The following is a 21,012-nucleotide window of genomic DNA, read 5'->3' on the forward strand; positions in this document are numbered from 1 at the left end:
GGTTGGGAGAGGCAACAAACAGATGTATATCCCCTTAAGGACCAATAATAGAATAACGACGCACACACACAACCAAAAGAAAATTGTTAAAGAAACCCACTGAGTATACGTAACCTGTACATTGCACGTGTGGGTGCCAGGCGGGCCCAGCTAAACCCTTTGAGAATTTTACGTTGTACACATTGTTATGCTCTACATTGGGCTGCTTAGAACAAAAAATAAATAAATAAAAAAAAAAAAGGAGGGGAAGAATGTACAGAGTCAGAAAGGAAAGACAACGGGATCTCATTATTAAGATATAAACTTAGGATAAAAGTATAGGTTTCTCACATACTTTAAAGTGAACACTGTCTGTTTCGGGTAAATTATAACATTCTATACACCCTGCTGGCAAAAATATCCCATAAAAAAAAATTGTATATTTTATAGAAATAGAAAATGTTAAATTTGCTTGAAGTTAAGATAGAAACATAGAAACATAGAATGTGACGGCAGATAAGAACCATTCGGCCCATCTAGTCTGATCCAGGTGTCTCCTACATAAATCTGCATGTTCTCACATAGTTGTTCCCAATAACTCTACATTAACCCCTTAAGGACCAAACTTCTGGAATAAAAGGGAATCATGACATGTCACACAGGTCGTGTGTCCTTAAGGGGTTAAATAAATACAAGTATAGTTGACGCTACATTACGTGTCACCATGTTACACTGCCATGGCGTTTAAAAACATTAAAAAAAAAAAAACACACAAAAAAAAACAAAACACACACCAGCACTTATCCAGCAGCTACATGGCTGCTAAACAAGGCAGCTGCCTGTGAAGATACTTCAAAATCATCTGTTTGCTATGTACACAGAAAGCAAAAATATACAATTAGCAGGAGGGAGAAGTTAGGGGAGGCGAGGAGTTTTGCTAATTGTAGGCATCACGTTTTTACCGGAGAGGTTTGTGATGCACGTTCCTTACGATGCTCGGCCAGCCTAGTTGTAGGAGTTCGGTAAACCCAACTCCTTTGATCAAGAGTGCAGACCATCAAAACGCCAGAACAGCCACAGAAATGGCTAAATGTGGATTGCAGCAAGCGCTTGTTAAATGGAGACTATATAAACAACGTGTCCAGTTGATGCCAAGTAATGAACTGCTCAGTTAGCACCCTGCTGGATACTTGTGCCAATTAAAAAAAAAAAAAAAAAAAAATCCAGACTGTTCAGCTTGCAGATCTGACAGCTGGATCGATCCACAGAGTCACGGATTACAGACACTGCCTGCAAACGCTAAACTCTCTGTATATGTGTCAGTCACTACAAACACAATCAGATGGGTGTCCTGCAGGGCTGTCCCTCACTTTCATGAAGACCCACACATTGTACTTCCACTGACGACAAAAGAAATGTTCCCAGTACAGCACTCGTAAGCTAGTTTTACACACAGAAAATGATTTTATAGAAGAGGAATGGAGGGATGGGGGTGACATACAGGGTTATTCACATTATCAGGAATTCAAAGTAAATTTTACACCAAAATAGCCAAAAAGGAAGGATAGCCGAGCAATGCTCACAATTCAGCCATTTATCTTAGATGAGAAATTCACTTTGAATTCCCAGCAATTCTCCGTTTTCAGAAATAACAAAAGGACCCAACGTATTAAAAGTGAATAACCTGCAACTCTATTAGCTTTGAATGATTAAGCCATTACAGCTGCTACACCAGCAAGTAGCTTCATTCATGAATTAATATACAAGAAACCCATGAAGAAAGTCGAAGAAGTCACATTTTAGCTTGCCGAGTTTTACGGTGTGCTGAGAGATTCACTAGGATTGGCAGAAAAATCTCAGTGACTTCCTGGTTCATATATAAGTTGCACAATTGCAGCAAATTAGGTAATAATTTTCTCAATTATATCTGCATCTTTGACATAATGCTTTTACAAAATGGGAATGATATAGGATTGTCTACTCCAATACAGTGTTTGCAAATTCCCTTGTATACACGACAAACAGTGCCATACAGGAGGGGTGAGAAAAACAAAATTGACCACTTCAAGAGAGTGTTTAAAAGTGAAATATTCCTTTCCAAGGCACTCAACACACTGCTTCTACAAGACAACTCAAATAACAGCCTTCTGATCAATAACAGGCTGGTTTGTATTTCTTCAAACAATATGGTTTTAGAATGAGAGATCGTGCACTACAGCATCTGTCCATGGCACGCAGAGAAAGCTAAATGATAGAGGCAAGCATTCGTTGTGCTCAGCGAGGCTGAGAACAGGGGTATTTTCATGCGCCAAGTGCCAAGCTCTTAATTCCATTAAATGAAGAATCTTCTGCTGCAAGAAGCAGATTTTCCGCCTAGTGATGGGGCAGAGAAGAGAGGTGCGGGCAGGAAAATAATATTAGTAAAAGAAAGAGGCAGGGGGTGAGGGGGTCTGACTGAGCCTGGGGAGATGGGTTTTAGAGAAGCGGTTGGCAAATTCTATGCCTGCTCATAGAAAAGAAACACTAACAAAATACACAGAAGATCAGGACTAAAAACAAAACAGACTATACCAAATTTACAGCAGGACTTGTGCCAGATCCAATCCAGATCCTTTATAAAGCAATGTGTCACAATGCCCAGTACTGGGCTGGAAATGGAGGGAAGGCAGAATTGGACAGAATCCAGAATGTTTCTGCTGTGTAGATAGATCCCTGGACTGTCAGAACAACTTTACAGTCACGCAAATACGCAGACCTACATAACCAGCCATCGACGGGTTAAACTCTCTTTGGCTCATAAACAACATAATTCAAGGCAAGCAACTTGTCAGAGTTTTAGGATTCATCCTAATTAGCATGTAATCAAATAATTAACTATGTGCGTCACTGTGCTTTGTTGTAGGGGAGTATTGCGAAAATCTGGGGTTTTATTTGGACGCCGGGGGGGGGGGGGAGTGTATTGAAGTACATAATATGCCGAACCCCCAGTAATGAAATCTCCCACAATTGTAACAGCAGTGTCAAAATGCTGAAGGACTGAATTCAAGATCACAGTATGTGGTGTGACTCTTCACCAAGTAAGTTAAATAGAGGCTTGTCAAGGTTCTTTACAGAGAGTGACGTTTTGCCCTTTTATATTTTTTTCTGTGATGTAATAAGAGTCTCTTCACGCAGTGTAGCTATTTCCCGAATACTTACTAATTGCCAACTAATCCCTGCTACCTAAAAGTTAGCAATGGAAAACAGAAACAAAAAAAGAAAATAATCTCCTCTGTTGACTTTTGTTTTTAATTTGTAAATTGAAATTACCCATGTAAATTGGTTTAGCTCCCACAGTATCACATGCGCAGTACAGCAATATGGAAGGAACAGAGACTGGGCAGATGTACTTACACAACACTTTTCTGTAGAGGAAGTAGGGAGGGAAGGTATGCACACAGCCACACACATTAAAAATAGAGAGATAATAAATAGACCGTAGTTCTCATAGTAGACTAGTTCACATTTTTGTAGCTCTCCAGTTACTGTGAGATAGCCAATATGTGTAGCACCTAACTCAAAACTTCCTGGCTACTGTTCCAGGTAGCTTCAGCTTTCCAAGGTAATGAAAGTAATATCACTAAGATGGTCATAGGCAAAACATTTTGAAGTGGTATAACTACTAGCCAGGCCTTAAAAGATACTAGCAACTGCAAGCCATACTCCAGATATACACAAAAACCTTCACTTAGTATAAGTAGACTGAAAAGAATCCTCTATGTCTTTTGTACACAACAAAACAAGCCAAGTCGATTTGATTATTTATTTATTTTTATTGTGGATTTCTATTTGCCAGGGACAACCTTAATTTTTACTTGCCAATGGCTAGGGGGCAAATGGAAGTTTTGAGCCCTGGGGAAAGTAAATAGCTACGAATCTGGTTAAAAATGTTGAAAACCGTAAATTGAAGCGTTTGTAAGGCCCTTTGGGTAGAACAGAAAACAGAAAATAACGTTAAAGTATTGGCATACACATTGTATTAAGGCCTCTACTGAACAGACCTATCTCTAAAGATTTATTTGTAAAATATTTTACCAGGAAAGATACATTGAGATTTCTCTCGTTTTCAACTATGTCCTGGGTCCTCAAAGATCTCATTCAAAGCTGCACTGGCTACACAGTTTGCGTAACCGCTACACCGGTATCCCATACAGAGCAATGAATTCGTCCACGGCATGCATAACTATACAGAGTGACCGCACTCAATATAATGTACTCAGTACAGGAAGGAATTTGCTCAGATGGATAAAGAGGCCGAAGAGCTGGACTATTCAGGGTTTCAAAACACTTCTCTTGAGAGCCCTATAATCCAGTGGCTGATTCACAAGCTCAGGGATTTTCCTTTTGATTTAAAAATGCTTTTGTGCATGTCGTTTCATTCAAATGTTCCATTTTCCCCAGACTAGAATTTACATATCCTATTAGAACGAACAAAAGGAGGAGAAGAAGCTGCACTGTCAGGACTTGTCTATGTTCAATGCCGCTTCCTTGCGCTCTGCTCCCCACCCCTCTCTCGAGCGGTTGGCGCTGGCTACTATTCTTTACCAAAGGAAGAATGGAATTGAGGGCAGCAAAAGATGCTGAATTGTGCTTAATGCTACTAAACTTATCTGTGACAGCAGGTTTAAAAAAAAAAAAAAAAAAAAAAAAAAAAAAAAAAATTATAAATGAAATAAAATAGCACCACAGGATGACTTTAAGTTGCCTGAAGCCACGTGGACCTAAGCTTCTTTTCTGAGCAGCCAGATAAAGGGGAGAGAGAAGAGTAAAAAGAGATAAGCAAGAAACACAGAGATAGTGTGAGCGCGGGTAAGAGACCGAAAGAGAGACGGTGCGAGGAAGCGAACGAGCAGACAAAGCGAAGACGAATAGAGAGAAGAATAGAAAAGATGGCGCAGAATGTAACTACAAAAAAAAGAGCAGGAGGTCAAGCAGGAGATATTAAATAAAAAAGCAGAGAGAGCTCATTATAAAGACAGCAAGAAGGTGGACAAAGGAAGCTCTCTAACCCAGTATAGGTTTTGTACAAAAGGCATTGCAAACGCTATTTGTTCGTGGAAGGGTGGACAGAATGACTAAGGCTGCAGCACTAGCAAAATATAATCATGCACATGACAAGTTGTTAAAGAGACTCTTGAATAGTATTTGTAGTTATTGTGAATCTACAAAGTGAAAAAAAAATAGATCACTGCAGGGATTTTAATTACTAAAAACTGTTGGCTTATGAGAAATAACAATGATATTTCAAGCCGAGAAACCATGCGAGTTATGAATAAAAGATAAGGAATCACTTTTTTTGTTTCTGCTTATGTAGTGAAGTATGTACAAAAAAAATAAAATAGAAAATCCCTTTGCGCCTATACAGTGATTTCTCTAACGTTTTGTGTTACGAATATTCGTGCCACCAAAGTCTAGAGTATTTCTGAAGCTGTGCCATTTGCCACAGTGGCGGGGTTTTCTGTAACAGGCTTGAAAGTTTAAGGTGTAAAAAAATGTTTACGTTACACATACAAAAATGGTATCCACACAAAAGGGAAAAGAAAAGTGTGGACTAAGAATTTCTAAACGTTATGCCACTGTTACACAAATCACTCTTTAGAATTCAGAACCATGCCTCATGTTTTTTTGTTTTGTTTTTTGTTATTGTCGCCACAAGATCCGAGGCTGTTAGGAGGTATGAAAAGCCCCGCTAGCAGAACTGTAGGTTATTCAAAGAGGCCGATTGAGAATAATAAGGATCTGGTTCTTTTCTGAACCTCATTTCGTGTGGGGTTATTACCGGTTTATGTACTCTATAAATCCAGAGGCAGAGAGCACCCACATGCAAGTTTTATTTTCAAATGGATGGGCTGGCAGACACATCAGTTTAAACAACTTTCCACTAGTGGCCTACATTTTGCAGTGCTTGCCTCCGACCAGTTCTGAGCTTACCACATCTCACAGATTTGTGCTTAAACTGTAAAGTAGCATTTGAATTAGTCCTGCTGAAGAGTGAGGATTGACGTAGTTAATGAATAAACCGTACGAGAATCATTCCTTGGAAGTCCAGAACAGCTGGCATACGCACAATCTCTGCGTAGCTAAAAAGGACCCCAGGAAAACAGTGAACACGTTAGTAAATGAAGAAGGACTGAATTGACAAACTGGAAGGGATTGCATTAGGAGAAGATGAAATCCTAGAGTAGCCATTAAACAGAGGTTAGATTTGTGTAACTGGAAAAATAAACAGAAGGGTTCCCCTGACACCTCTCTACATACCGCTTCCCTTCCTGCAGTGAAGGGGTTAAAGGTACAGCTCCCAGGAATCCAGGGCACGGGAAGACCCCCACCACCTGTGTCTATTCATAGATGCTCACAGAACTGCAATAGCATGGTCACTCCAGCCAGACTAAGCTAATCACCTTTATTCTGCACTAGAGCTTTGAAAGGAAATGGTTTACCAGTATCCACAGCCATGCCATATCCTAAGATCACCCACACAGCAGGAAGAGTGTACTGTGGTGAATCGTGCAGCAGCTTTAACTGATCTACACAGTACATCATCATCATTGTACAATAATGATCCAGGAACACTAGGGCATGCCTTCAATGGAGCCGTGTATGTGCACATAGCACTGCCAGGGGTGCATATTGATTTACATAGCATGCAGAGAGTAAAATTATTCATATCATTACAGATGCCATACTTTTAATGTGCAAAATTCCTGCACATGTAATTTTTTTTTGCACATTCTTTATTTTAGAAAAGTATTGGTGTGTATACACGTAACATAACATTGATAATACACAAAAAAGACCTGAGCTAGAAAGAACAAAAATGGCTAGGTCGCACGACTTTAACGAACATTGGCAGTTCACGGGTCTGTACATACAACTGGACAATGGGCATGAGAAGGGCATGTGTGAGGCGGGTAGGGTGTGTACACCGGGGTGGACAGCCACATTTAGGTAGCTTGTGTTGTCCGGTGGGACGGGGAAGAACCAGCTGCCAGACCATTGCAGATAAGTGAGGCTAATATTCCTGAGGGAGGTGAGGCATGCGGGGCGAGGCCCCGGGTCTCCAGCGTCATGCCCAGCCACCACCCTTCCCCAGGTGGGCGCCACCTGAACATGTCATGATAAAATCTTGTCACCAGTGATATATTCAATGGGCGACTAACTACCATAACCACTACCGTTTAATAGTTCCCAGCACAGTCTACCACTGCTGTCCAAAGTTGATAGGCTAGTGCAGAAGTCCATAATAGCAGCCACAGTACAAGAGAGGCTATGTTGTATCTGATGAGCGTCCTTGCTTCTCACAACAAATGCACTCTGTGCACGGACAGGCATACTGAATGCACATGTAGAGAAATCTCCCACTACACAAGAATCAGATAATTAAAACAAAAAAAGCCTGTGTGCTTTTCTATCTTGCATGGTCTTCCCACAAGCATTACAACATAAATCCTAGGAGCCATCCTTCGTACACGCCAAGTTCATCAAGCCTCCATTAAGAGAGACATTAATTGGAATTAAGGTAATTAACCTATCATCTTCAATCTGTCTAGTGTATGGAGTCATTTGCTATTTCTGGGAAAATGCAGGTCTCAAAACCTTCCCGTGTGCTTGTGTACCCTGCAATTCCGCACAGTGAGGCTTCCGAATTACATCCTGAAGTGCATTATCAATAGCTGTATCTCTGCTGTACATCACTAATTATACACAAGTCACACGAAGAGATACCATCAGCCAAATAACAAGGGCCTATTACAATAAGACAGACGGATCATGTTCAGGTTAGGAATCCATCCATCCTCACTGGTCGATGCACCAACTAATCCATTGTCAAACTCAAAGGCTAACACAAGCCAAATAAACAAGGTTTAAGTTTATGTGGGCTGCAAAAAAACAAAAACTTTCGTTTTCATAGAAAAATCTTTTTTTGTGGAAAAGTACAGTATTAAAAAAAAAAAAAAAAAGTTGCCTGGCACTGGACGTCTTCACGCTCGTGGGGCTTCAAAGTAAACAAAAGAGCAAATGTATTTTAAGCAGACGTGCATTTGCGTATAACCAATATTTCAGTCCCACATATTAAGAAAACTTTGGTAATGGGACTGAAATGGTGAATGCATGCTGTTGCGCAGTGAAAAAACTAATGACGTTATCTTATTGATTTTGAAGTTCTATGAGTGTGTTCTTCACTTCTTCTGAGTGTGTTCTTCATCAAACTTGATTATCTCAGCCAATCCAATGCTTTCCCATGGGAAAGCATTGGGAGGCTATTGTGCATGTGTGGCAAAAAAGCTGCACAGCTAATCAGCATCTCCATTGGGAGCATTCAGCACCTCCATGCAGACCCAATTCAATACAATGCCCCCTCCTTCCACTCTTATACACTGCCCTCCCCCTCCTCCCCCCTTATTGAATACACTGCTCCTTCCCTTCCCCAATTTAACACACTGCCCCTCCCACCACTCTAATACACTGGCCCCCTCCTCCCCTATTTAATACACTGGCTTCCTCCTCTCCAATTTAATACACTGGCTTCCTCCTCCCCAATTTAATACACTGGCTCCCTCCTCCCCAATTTAATACACTGGCCTCCTCCCTCCCCAATTTAATACACTGGCCTCCTCCCTCCCCAATTTAATACACTGGCCTCCTCCCTCCCCAATTTAATACACTGGCCTCCTCCCTCCCCAATTTAATACACTGGCCTCCTCCCTCCCTCCTTCAAATTAATACACTGTCCCCCCACTACCAAGGAAGGTCCTCCGAGCCCCTCTTCTCCTACCTTAAGATGAACCGCCAATCCTCCAGTTCCAGCCCTGCTCTTCTCAAGCAAGCCAGACACTCCTCTGGCACGGCCAGCAGGAGGGAATGGGTAGTGGCTGGTCAGCTCTGCAGACAGACAGACACTCTGCCCTCTTGTTGCCGTGGGGGGGGGGGGGAGACAAGAATCAGACAGGAAAGATCTTTCCTGTCTTGCGGCTGATTGCAGCCACAGCACAAAGCGGCCCCAGGGCAGGTGGGCCGCAAGTTTGACATCCTAAACTAACTGAACATTAATCAAGAGGAATCAAAAAGATAAAAACTGCAGAACAACAAGTTATTTATTTTTCTATGCAAGCTAAATAAAAAAAGACAGATCTTTCTAGTTTTCTTTGATTGTATCATGACGTGTGTAGGAAAATGCAAATTTAAAAATACGTCTTCCCTACTGAAATGAATATTGTCACCCTCAAGATACGTGCCGTTGGGCTGCTGTGCAGTTTTATAATAGAGGTGCGATATTTGAAGATTGCCAACAAAAAATGTCTGAAAATGTTTTCACTCCCTTTCACAAAGCAACATTATAAAATGATTCCCGATTCGGTCATCAGTCCAAGTCTCATGCGTAGCTTTTCGGGTCACTTTAGTAAAGCAAGAAATCACACTGAACAAGTTAAAGGGACACTCAAAGCACATTATCGTATACTGTAGCAGTTGTGGAGCAGGGAGTCTTGGATTCCAGTTCCACCAGTTTTGGCCTATTTACAAAGAATAAATAAATAATCCTGGTATGCAAATTCTTCAAATCTGAACAACAATGATAGGCTGTGAGTTCTAGAAGCCTACCATTACCATCAAATCTGGATGAACTTGGCCAGGCTACTGAGGAAATGCAGTCATTTTTTTTTTTTTTTAAACAAGTCTCTCTCCCCTAAACCTTTAGGTGTATTATGCAAACACATTGCTCTACAACAGCGTTTCTCAAACCAGTCCTAAAGACCCACCAACAGTCCAGGTTTTGTTAGTATCTCCATTGGAATAAAACAGGGAAATACATAAATCCTGGACTGTTGGTGGGCCATTAGGACTGGTTTGAGAACCACTGCTCTACAAAAAACTAGCTTAATCCCTACACTGCATTGCCTCCTAGTGGAAAGTTGAGGAATGACCTTAAGGAAGTAAATACAGTCAACTGAAATCCATCCGCTGTGTGAAAATATGTAGGTTAAAATAAAATCTATAAAACGTTCTTGGCAAATTGTTGAATCAATTAAATTCATACCTCATGGTCATAGAGAGAACAATACGGTTTTCTGCATTCCATTCCAAATGTTTAAAGAGTAACGGTCACCTGTGTGCTACATGTCTCAGATAGGCAACATTTGGATACCTGACATTTATTGCACCGAATTCTAATATATACCAAAAAGGTTTTCCCCTCTTACCTCCTGAGAGAGTCCTCTTCTGTGCTCTCCTCTGGCAGATCCTGCGGTAAGGCCTCTTGGGATACATTCGGAGCTCTAGTAACAGATGCTGGTTGGCTGTAGACCCTTTCCCAGTGTCCAGTTTCAGGGTTATATACCACACCCACTGTTCTCTCTTCCTGGTTTGCCCCAGTTTCCAGACGACCACTGCTGCCCGCAATGCTTCCTATATCTGCTCTCTCCGCTCCTGTGGTCCCAGGCTGCTCTGTGCTGCCAGCGGCAAGACCAGCCTGAAAAGAGCTAGGAGGGGGTACTGGTGGGGGCTGCCAAGCAGATGTCCCTGCAGGCTCTGGATAAGCTGGTGGTGTCCTCTCCCACCTCAGTGTGTCATTATTAAAGGTCAGCAGATTGTGGCATGCTCGACAGCGGTTTAAGTGCCCTCTTGGCTGACTAGTGCTGGCTTCCCCACCATGTGCCTGGTTGGTTTGGTGAGAAGTACCAGGCTGCTCAGGTTCCAAGTTATTATTAAGCATCTCATGAGTCTGTCCCTGTGCAGGACCGGGTGCTCCTGGTTCCAGCTCATGTAGCCGATCATATTCAAGGAAGAAGCGCCTTAAATCACACTGTAGCTCTGTTCGGGTGGCTGTGGGGTGGACGGAAGGCTGAGATCCTGAGCTCTCTGGCTCTGAGCTGGAGAACCCACGCCCTTCTGTGGCAGATGTGTATACAGAAGAAGAAGCCTCTCCTTCTTGCTGTCTAAGAACTGACAACAAGCTAACAGAGGAGGCACTCGTCCTGGGTGGAGGCATAGGCTCGAGTTCAGTCCGTGGTGATATGTTCAGCACTGTGCGTGTCCAATCAGACCCCAATATGTCAGTAGAGGGCTGCTGGTAGCGGGATGGCTGCCCTGCAAGTGAGCGGCGTGTGGGCCCCAGGCTCAGATTGCGCAGTGTGTTTCCAGCTGTGCTGCTATGAACACTGCTGAAAGCAGAAGGGCGGCTTAGAAGCCCATGATCATGCTGAGCAGAGGATTGGTGCTGCTGCCTTTCCAAAGAATGTGGGGGCTCAGTTTGTACTGGGGAAAAAGACGTGGAGGTAACCCCTGAAGAGGTGGAGGGCGCACCTGGTGCTTCAGGATGGGGAAACAGCTGAGAATTCAGTCGTGCACTGGAGCATCGGATGCAGAGGCACAGCATGTTTGGGTCCTGGCAGCAAGGAGCATTCACACCTGTGGCTCGAATGCGAGTGTAAATGAGCCTTTGATTGCTCTCTGTGGTTGGGGGAGGAAGAGGAGGAGGAGGGGGTGGAGGTGGAGATGGTGTAGCAGAGTCCTGCACAGGTGGCTGTTCACCAGCCTGAGTGCCCGAGGAACGAGAAGAGAGCATGTGCAAAAAATTGTGCAGCAACGGAGTTCTGCGTACCGGCTGGGTCTGCAATAAGGAGCGCTGACGGTATATGGGAATCTCAGCACTGTCCAGGGGAATCTCTGACTCTTCATCACTCTGAAACAAGACAAAGCAGTCAATACGATTTGCCAACCTATAACTGGAAGATCGCAAACAGCTTTAAAAACTAAAACATATGAGCAAATTGCAATTTGCATTTTGTTTATACTACACTCCTCTTTCTATGTAGATCCTCAAAAGGGACACTCCAAGCACCACGTTAAAGAAACACTATAGTCACCAGAACAACTACAACTTATTGCACGTGTTCTGGTAAAGATCATCATTCCCTTCAGGCTTTTTGCTGTAAACATTGTCTTTTCAGTGGCCACTCCTCAGATGGCTGCTAGAGGTGCTTCCTGGGGGAGTGCTGCACAGTGAGCAGCATTGCCATTCAGTGTCTCCACTGTCTGCATGCAGACACTGAACTTCCCTCATAGAGATGCACTAATTTAATTAATCTCTATGAGGAGATGCTGACTGGCCCAGGCTGTGTTTGACTTGAGCTGGCTCTGCCCCTGATAAACCTGTTTCATCCAATCCTAAGGGGAAGCATTGTGATTGGCTCAGAACACCACTTCTGATTATGTCAGCAGACAGCAGGCAGGTCAGAGGCAGAGCCAGTAGCTGCAGACTTGAATACAAGATTTTACTATATTTAGGGAGGCAAGGGGGTGTTACGGGGGGGCTAGATGGTGGTTTTAACACTATAGGGTTAGGAATACAGGCTTGTGTTCCTGATCCTTTAGTGCTCCTTTAAAGATAATAGGCTTTGGCCTCATTAATACACTTGTCTGTTTGCAGTTTCTATGATTACATGCATCTAGTAGTGAACTAAAAGCATTCAGCTCAGTGCTTTTAGGAGATGAGGTTGTGTACATACATTTGATAAGGAAGACTTTCAAGCATGAGGGAGCGTGCCTAAAAAGAAAGGCATTTGTGTGCAAAATATATACTTATTTAGATCTAACCCAATTATAAAAAAAAAAAAAAAAAAAAAACACTTGAGGCCCAAACTTATCAAATGCATTAACCCCTTAAGGACACATGACGTGCCTGACATGTCATGATTCCCTTTTATTCCAGAAGTTTGGTCCTTAAGGGGTTAAACTTCTATGAGTGCTTCAAGTTCCCATTTAATGATCATGACTCAGGGTAATGTCACTGTAACTGGTATGATTATCATGTACCTTGAGAGCCACACAGATCACTGTCTGTCGCTTAGAAACCCGTGGATGTCCCCATTATGCAAACTCAAGTAGGGTCTTTTTTTCACTAAACAAATTACACTGTGAAATTTAGTCCAAAGTATTTCAATTGGAGAACTCTTTCCTAATTAGGCTTAAACTTTAAAATTCAAGTCTCAATTATTCTCTATTCTACTTTTATTTAGTGAATAGACCAGGCACTACTAAAGAACTTGGTGCAGACAAAAATCTCTATTTTCAGGCTGAGATTAAATGAATGGAGGGGTTTACCTGCTGGTTAGAGGGGTTCACAATAGCAGTGAGAAGAAAATGCCCAAGGGGGTCAAATCGTACCAATCTGTGGGAAGAGGGGGGAAAAAATATTATAGCATTAAAATAGATTACATAAAACAAAAAAAAGAAATTAAAACAAAAAGGAAACTCATATTTGCTGCAAATAACAGGCCATTATAATAAATGTTTAACAAGCTAAAGCATTACACATTTAGTACACGCTGAGCTTTGCCATGTCAGTGAGTCCTGTCGAAAATTAACAAGGTGAGAATTGTCAGGAAATCAAAAAGGGAATCTCAAATTTAAGGGGAAAGTAGCCAAACTGGAAGATTAGCTGACTTGGAGAATGTTTCTCAATTCACCTAGTTTAACCTTAAATTTGAAATTGACCTTAAAGTTCCAGCAAGTCTCCATGTATGCAGTACTACCAAGCATAAGGGGAACGCTGGTATTAACAAATCAGAGAGCGGCTTGCAGGTACATTGGAGACGCTTGTTTTGGTTAAACGACCAAATGGTTTAACCAAATACCAGGAGACCGCACTCGCTAAGAGGCCCATAAACAGTCATGTAGTGGTTATGGTGCTTTGATTATCCTTTAAGAATAGGCTATTTGAAAAAGATATAATGAGATCTGAACAAATAACCACATAAATAGTGATGAAAGATGAACATACAGGGTGCAGCAGAACCGATTAAGCAGTTTTGAGGGGTAAATGCTCGGGCTGTGGTGGGTGGAGGTAGGTGCACATGGTCTCATTGTGTTCCGTCCGTCACCTCATTTCAGTAGCCAATATGGTATGGACCGGAGTACATCGAGGCTTTCCGTGCAGGTGTATGTAGAAAACAACCAGTCTGATCGCGATGCAAAGAGTTTTTCGGCGACGGTTCAACATTCCGAGAAACAACGCCATTCCTAATGCGAACACAATTCGGTCATGGGTTAGGTGGTTGGAGGAAACTGGTACCACGCTTAAAAGAGGTGCACATGGCAGAGACAGGTCCATAAGAACACCGGAAAATGTGCAGCTGGTGAGTGCAGCAATTGAGCAGTCGCCAGGACGTTCTGCTCGAAAGCATGCTGTTGCTTTGGGAATGTCAAACCGCAGTCTGAGGAGGATTCTTCATTTAGATTTGCAGTTTCACCCCTTCAAGATGATGTTGGCTCAGGAATTGAGTGTAGCAGATTACGCCAAACGCAGAAATCTGTGTGAGCAAAGGCTTGCACAGATCTCTCCCGCAGCAGATTTCTTCAGTAGCGACAAGTCATATTTTCATCTAAGTGGAGCTGTGAATAGGTAAATTTTCCGCTACTGGGCTTAAAGTAAACCCCAAATGATTCATGAAAGACCGCTACTTTCCCCTAAACTAATGGTGTGGTGTGCCGTATCACAATTCGGAGGGATAGGCCCGTACTTTATTGAGGAGGAAGGCGTGACCGTGAATTCTGAACGTTATGTCTCAATTTTGTAAAATTTTCTGCATCCCAGAATGGAAGAGATTGTTGAAGAAGAGGAATTGGAGGAGTTCTGGTCCCAACAGGATGGGGCTACAGCCAACACAGCCCGAAATTCACTCAATGTTTTGAAAAAAATGTTTCCCGGATGTCTGGTATCTCTACGGAGTGATGTGGGGTGGCCGGCACGGTCACCAATTTTGAGCATTTGCGATTTTTTTTTCTTTGGGGATATCTGAAGGAAAAAGTATTCAAACATCGCCCTCAGACCCTACCAGAGCTAAGGGAGCAGGTTATGGAAGAAGTTAACACCATACCCCGTGATTGTGAACGAGCTGGACAAAACTTCAGAGATCGTCTCCAACGGTGTGTTGCTGCTAATAGCCGCCTTATTGAGGACATTATTTTCAAAACTTAATGAATATAAAATGGTATTTACTGCTGATTTAAAAGAAAAAAAAAAATTACAAAATAATTAGTTTTTTCTCTATATGCACACACATATACTCAGTTAATTTTTTATAACCCCTCAAAACTGCATAAATCGGTTCTGCTGCACCCTGTACATGCAACTTGTAATCATTTAAATCACTATTCTCCAGATTTCAAATGCCAGTGATTGATCCTCTAGAAATCCTAGAATAAAGATAAACTCACCGCACACGCTCCATTTCACTGCCCGTTTTCACCACAGCAAATGGCTCTCGTCGACTCCAATCCCAGAAGTGGATTTCGTTGGCAGTGGCAATGAGGAGTAGTTGAACAGTAGGGTGGAAGGCCAAGGATGCAATGGCATTGTTACTGTCTGTGAACCAGCTTTCGCTGCCGCCCTGTATTAAAACATGACAGAATAAAGTTAAAGCCCAGGCAGGGTTGGGATTGTGGACAGGGAGGTCAGTTTTCTCCATTATACCAACTGCTTAAATAACAAAGAAGGTTTGAAAAAGTGAACCTTTCTTCTCGTTCATTAAAGGACCACTAAAGTCACCCAAGCCACTTAAATCCCCATTTTTGTTTTGCCTTTATTTTTTTGGACAGCAATGTTCACGTTACAGTGTTGACAAACCTCCTAAAGTGGACATTTAAAAGAGTCATGCAACTGTAGGCCCCACAGAAAAGCATTTATTCAATGCTTTTCTTTGAGGAAGTTAGATAAGCATGCCATGCTCAACAAAGATGTGCATCAGATCCCCAATGCTGCCTATGAGGAGGCAATACAGAAGGAGACGAGTTAAGTAGTGCAGAGTTAGCCTTAGCCTTTTTTGGGGGGTGAACGATGTAGGGGTCTGGCCGATATTATCCGAAGATATTAGGTATTTTCGGCAATATCGGTATCGGCCAATAAAGATACGGATATTGCTGATAATACATACCAGGACCGCCGGGCCCACGACAAGCCTGGCGGTCCTAGCACACTCTTACTTACCTTCCCAGCAGTTACCATGGCAATGCTCCGCGCGGCACACAGGCTGCAAGATTTAGACAGGGGAGCTGCTGGGAAGGTAAACAAGAGTGTGCTGGGCTCCCTCTGCACAGTCTATGCCACCGGACCACCAGGGAATGCCATATCCCCCCCCCTCCCTGGCCAAGTAAAAAGAAGAAGGGGGGTGGAGACAAAAAAAAAAAAAAATTAAATACCTACAGAAACACACACACTGCATTCACTTTACGCACACCACACACAGCATTCATTACATACACTGCACCCACTACACACACACACACAGCTCCACTGTCAAACACACTGCATCCACTACATGTGGCGTGTATATTTTGTGCATTTACCTTTAGAAATCATTTTTTCAAAGTGGTAAATGTACAGAAGTTATCGCCTATTGGCCTGAAAATTCACAGATTATCGGTGTCGGCTCTAAATAAAAAAATAAATATCTGTTGGTCCCTAGAGCGATGGTGTAATTTCTACCCAGAGACAGGAACACAAATCTGTATTGCTAATTCTTTAGGGTTTCTTTAACGAATACCAGCACAATAGCAGGGTCTCACCCCCAGACAGATCTAGTTATCTATCATTTTATACAATTTCACTTTCAATGGTTTTACTACCGTTGGAATAGCAATACATATACGGGTGCACAAGCACAGCATTCACATCCATTCCAGGCTTCCATGTTTGGATTTTCCAAACATGCAGAAACATTGTCAATTCATAAAGATGTCCAGATGGTATCAAGACTAACTTATACAAAACTGTACCAAGCCAAATAGAGAGCGGTGAACAGCGGGAGGGTTTTATTCGCAAGTAGCGGGCGCTTTTGTTCTAAAGAACAGCTGACAGATAGTTTTCTTTAATTTGACATCCCACTCTAGCTGTGTTATAATGACTGAATGGAATGTGTTACAACTTAAGCCTATTTAGGGAGGGACTATCCTCAAAAATGGATGTAAGCGAAGTGCCACAATAAAGGCAAAAAAAAGGGGCAAATTGGGGACAATCTCTCCCCTCCTCCACTTTTTACAAACCATTTTCATCACAGCGGCCAATTCAGCACATCTCGTAAATCTCTAACCGTTCTCATGGTACCAACTGACTGCAGGATCAATATTAAAAACAGATAAAACTCCTAAGTAAGGAATCCTATACTTACATGTAAATCCCATATTCGAACCTCCCCATCCAAGCAACCAGATGCAATAAGTCCTGGGATGGTGGGATGAAACGTTACACACCAAGGAGTGCGACGATGTCCAACGAGAGAATGGATACAGCGTCCAGTCTTCACCTCTGTGATGTAAATGTTGTGATTCACGTGGGTGGATGCCAGCAATGTCCTACAATTGAGAAAGGGATTATTTTGGATTAGAAATGCAGTGTATTCTCACCATTTAACCACAAAGCATGTGTTTTAGCTTATAACCGTGAACTCTCAGGAAAAGCACTTTTTTTTTTTAAATAGATACCTAATTTTCTAAATCAATATCAACCTCAGTGAAAGAAAGACTAAGCTATTTAATCAATTATTTGTGTAGGAAAATTGATACTTTTTAAGAGGACATTTTTAATGCATTATATAGACAATTTATGGGGTCTGATCTTGTCCCATAAGCCACTACCTAGCATGTTAGTATGTGATATCTTGTTCAGTTACCAATCTTAGTGTCACTCATCAGATCTGATGAGTGGACTTGCTGAATAAGACAACATCAGCAATAAAACAAGACTATGTTGATTTGCCATAACGGTTCTCAGAATTGCATAGCACAGGATGAAGTAAGATTTCCTCGCTTGACAACAGTCACAGAAGAAGTAAACTGCTGCATTTAAGAGTAACACCGTAAATGGAACTCATTGCATAATATCTAGGTAATGAGCATAGGCCGATTGGTGCTCAGAATGTCCCTTTAAACACACAGCAACAAGCGTAAGGATTCCCAGTACTTCACAAGATACAGACCCAGACTATTTAGCACCTGTGATTTAGCTTTGGTTAGTGTATGTTAAATGGGCATGCTAAGCATCAAAATAAAAATAAAACTTAAAGTAATTTTGGTGTATTGATGCCAACCTTTTTTTAAAAAATATAAAAATTGCAGAGAAGTCAGGTTGGTTTTTGACTTACCAACAAGTTCTATTACTTTTCTTTAAAAAAAACAAAAAAACAAAAATAAACTTCCTGATTATTCAACACGTCAAAGTACTTATTTTCTTAAAGAGGAACTTTTATCTTGGATTTGTTTTTGTTTTTTTTAAAGCTGCGGGTTCTTATTCTGGGGGGGATGCTCATGTGAGCACCGTATATTGTTATTTCAACCTTTTAAGCAGATGTATTAGCAGCCTCAAATAAATATGCTCAAGACACACAGTGCAGTTTCTTGGCAGAACCCATAAAACCATAGGGATGGTTTAGTACGCTGCTCTGCCAGCAAGCTGAGTGATTGCTATTTAGCTACTCCTGCCAGGAAGACACATGGAGAATGAGGAAGCTCACCTGTCTGGGCTGAAAGCCAGTAGGAATGTAGAACGCGGACTGTCGGGAAGCTCCACCTTCTGAAAGACAAACATGAGACAAGACGGTCACGAGGAGTATAGAGCTCTGACTACGAGCAGGCAAAGAAGACTCTTTATACCTCAGTGGAGTCAAATGATTATTCAACAGATACCTTTAAATGTTTCACGTGTTGATTTTTATGATATTTATAGAAGTCCTTTAAATCAGAGCATTAGACTAAATTTTCAACTCTGTCCTAACCATGTTTCACGGTCAAGTCTTTTCCCAATGTTCATCTGTAATTCAGCTAGTTACTTGTGACGCCTGAGTTTTCCATAAAGATATCAACTTTATTCATTTCAATTAATCGGATATCTATAAACTTCAAACTACTACTTCTGTCACTTCTTGTAATTTTCAACAATCTATCACTCTCTCCTGCTGATGGCAACCTGTATTTTCTTGCAAGAAGATCTGCTGAGGATCCCACAGCTTCACACACAGAAACCAGTTTTGTACTCGTGTACTCTGACTTCCAGCAATCAAGCATTAGGTGCTGAAGACACAGATGAAGAGGGACATGCTCAGAAGAGCATCAGGCAAGGATCATTCTTGTACTGTTCCTCCACGCACCAATATGTAGGCAGTCTTCTCCAAAAACAAAAATGCACAGACACGATAGTGACAACTTTAACATTACCTATCAAGTAACCACTGGCTTCTGAAACGTCACCTTAAATTATGAGGAAGTGATCGTTTACCTTGGCAATCCAGTTGTTTGTTACCTTCATTTGCTAAAAACTTAAGGAAGCCAGAAGCCATTTGCATTCACTGCCACAATTAATAAATACCAGAGGTTAACTCTGCATTAGACTATGCAATTTGTCCAGAAAATAATACACGTGATTATGGCTGCTAGCAGCTAGGGATTGTAGTGCTTCTAATAAGCTCTGCAAAAAAAAAAAAAAAGGAAGTGTTATTAGGAGGCATATATGGATTATATCAAGAGACGGGATGCACTACTTAGTTTGCAGGATCACTTCAGTTGTCTGTAAAATAAGGATGGGACAACTGCTTAAAAAATAAATAAAAAAAATAGTGGGTTCTGGAAAGAAAAAGGTGAAAGGGAAGATTGAAGAAAAAAAATAAATGAAATAGGTAAACGAATTGGACTTGGGTAACTGGATTCGTGATTACTTTTCCATCCCTAATTTACAAATCCAAAAAGATAAGCAGAGAGGTACAAGCTTAATGGCCAAACACGTTCCTCACCTTGCCCTCCCATTTCATGAAGCGGGTCTTGTCCTCCACCAGACACTGTAAGAGACGTTGGGCTCCCAGAGCCTGCGTTCCCCGCTCACGGCCCGAAAGGATCCGGACTGCATTCTTTTCGGGCACTACCCTCATGACACCACTGGCGCTGTCACAGCAGTTTCTCAGAACACAATGCAGTAGCTGACATTCAGGTTCAGACAAGCAGACTTCATGGAAGCCTTAAAGAAAGACAATGAAAATCAACATGGTAAAAATATACCGGTACTTTAGAAATTGAAGAACCTGACTCGAGCAGGATTCTACGGATGTTTGGAATATGTGTGGTAGATCTATTGCTGCAAACTTGCACTCTGTCTAAATTCTGCTTTGCCATTTACATCCTTCAGGCAAGAATTGATTCCCCATTTTTTTTTGTCTCCCATATCGGAAACAATTTGACAGTTTCATTCATGCAAATAGACAGATAACACCATTGCACACACTAATACAAACTGTAGGACTGATTCCTTTAGCAAACTTTTTTTCATGAATGCAACTAGATGCATTACCACAACACAGATGGTCTCAATGAAAGCTATAAAAAGGACCTGTAAAAACCAGCTGTGACTATGGCAAGAGAACTGCGAGGTCATTGAAGAAGTTTCTTATTACTGCAGCAGTTTTTGCCAACCATTACAGCAGGATACATGGTGGCAGGGTCTCCTCGTACCATAACCCATAAAATAGGAGTACTTTACGTGTCAACTTAAACTGTACCTGGAATGATCTGGGAGTTTAATAAAAACACGTTACAACATCAGATGTGTTTTAATCATACAATCAAAAAGTGCAAAGTACCATACAAGGAAGACAGACATAAATGCTGCTTTACACTACTGTCCTGATTGTGAAGGTGCAAGTGACACAATGTTGACAGGACCTGTGTAATTTTATTTGCAATGGTTCAATGTACAGTGTCTACAGATGTTGAAGAACAAGCGCTTCCCATGATGCTTGGCTAGCCATCTCTGCCCAGTTGTGTAACATAGAGCTATAATGCAGATGTGTGCTTTTTTCATAAATACTGCACTAAACCCTGAATTGATCTTAACGTGTATAGCTTGGAGGAAAGACGAGACAGGGGGGATATGATAGAAACATTTAAATACATAAAGGGAATCAACACAGTAAAGGAGGAGACTATATTTAAAAGAAGAAAAACTACCACAACCAG

General features: G+C 41.7%; 1 protein-coding gene across 2 annotated transcripts in view; it reads right to left on the bottom strand.

Annotated features, from left to right (window-relative positions):
• Positions 1 to 21,012, bottom strand: part of AMBRA1 (autophagy and beclin 1 regulator 1) — a 63,663-nt gene that overhangs the window by 35,345 nt on the left and 7,306 nt on the right. For both annotated transcript variants that reach the window (XM_063438083.1, XM_063438084.1), the window contains exons 2-7: positions 19,797 to 20,017; positions 18,525 to 18,583; positions 17,184 to 17,367; positions 15,235 to 15,407; positions 13,120 to 13,186; positions 10,218 to 11,698 (exon numbers count right to left, since the gene is read on the bottom strand). In XM_063438083.1, coding sequence (XP_063294153.1) covers positions 10,218 to 11,698; positions 13,120 to 13,186; positions 15,235 to 15,407; positions 17,184 to 17,367; positions 18,525 to 18,583; positions 19,797 to 19,931 — 2,099 coding nt within the window. In that variant the 5' untranslated portion in view covers positions 19,932 to 20,017. The remainder of the gene's footprint in view (positions 1 to 10,217; positions 11,699 to 13,119; positions 13,187 to 15,234; positions 15,408 to 17,183; positions 17,368 to 18,524; positions 18,584 to 19,796; positions 20,018 to 21,012) is intronic.

This window comes from Pelobates fuscus, chromosome 12 (assembly GCF_036172605.1).
Source record: "Pelobates fuscus isolate aPelFus1 chromosome 12, aPelFus1.pri, whole genome shotgun sequence".
In the NCBI taxonomy this organism is placed as follows: domain Eukaryota; kingdom Metazoa; phylum Chordata; class Amphibia; order Anura; family Pelobatidae; genus Pelobates; species Pelobates fuscus.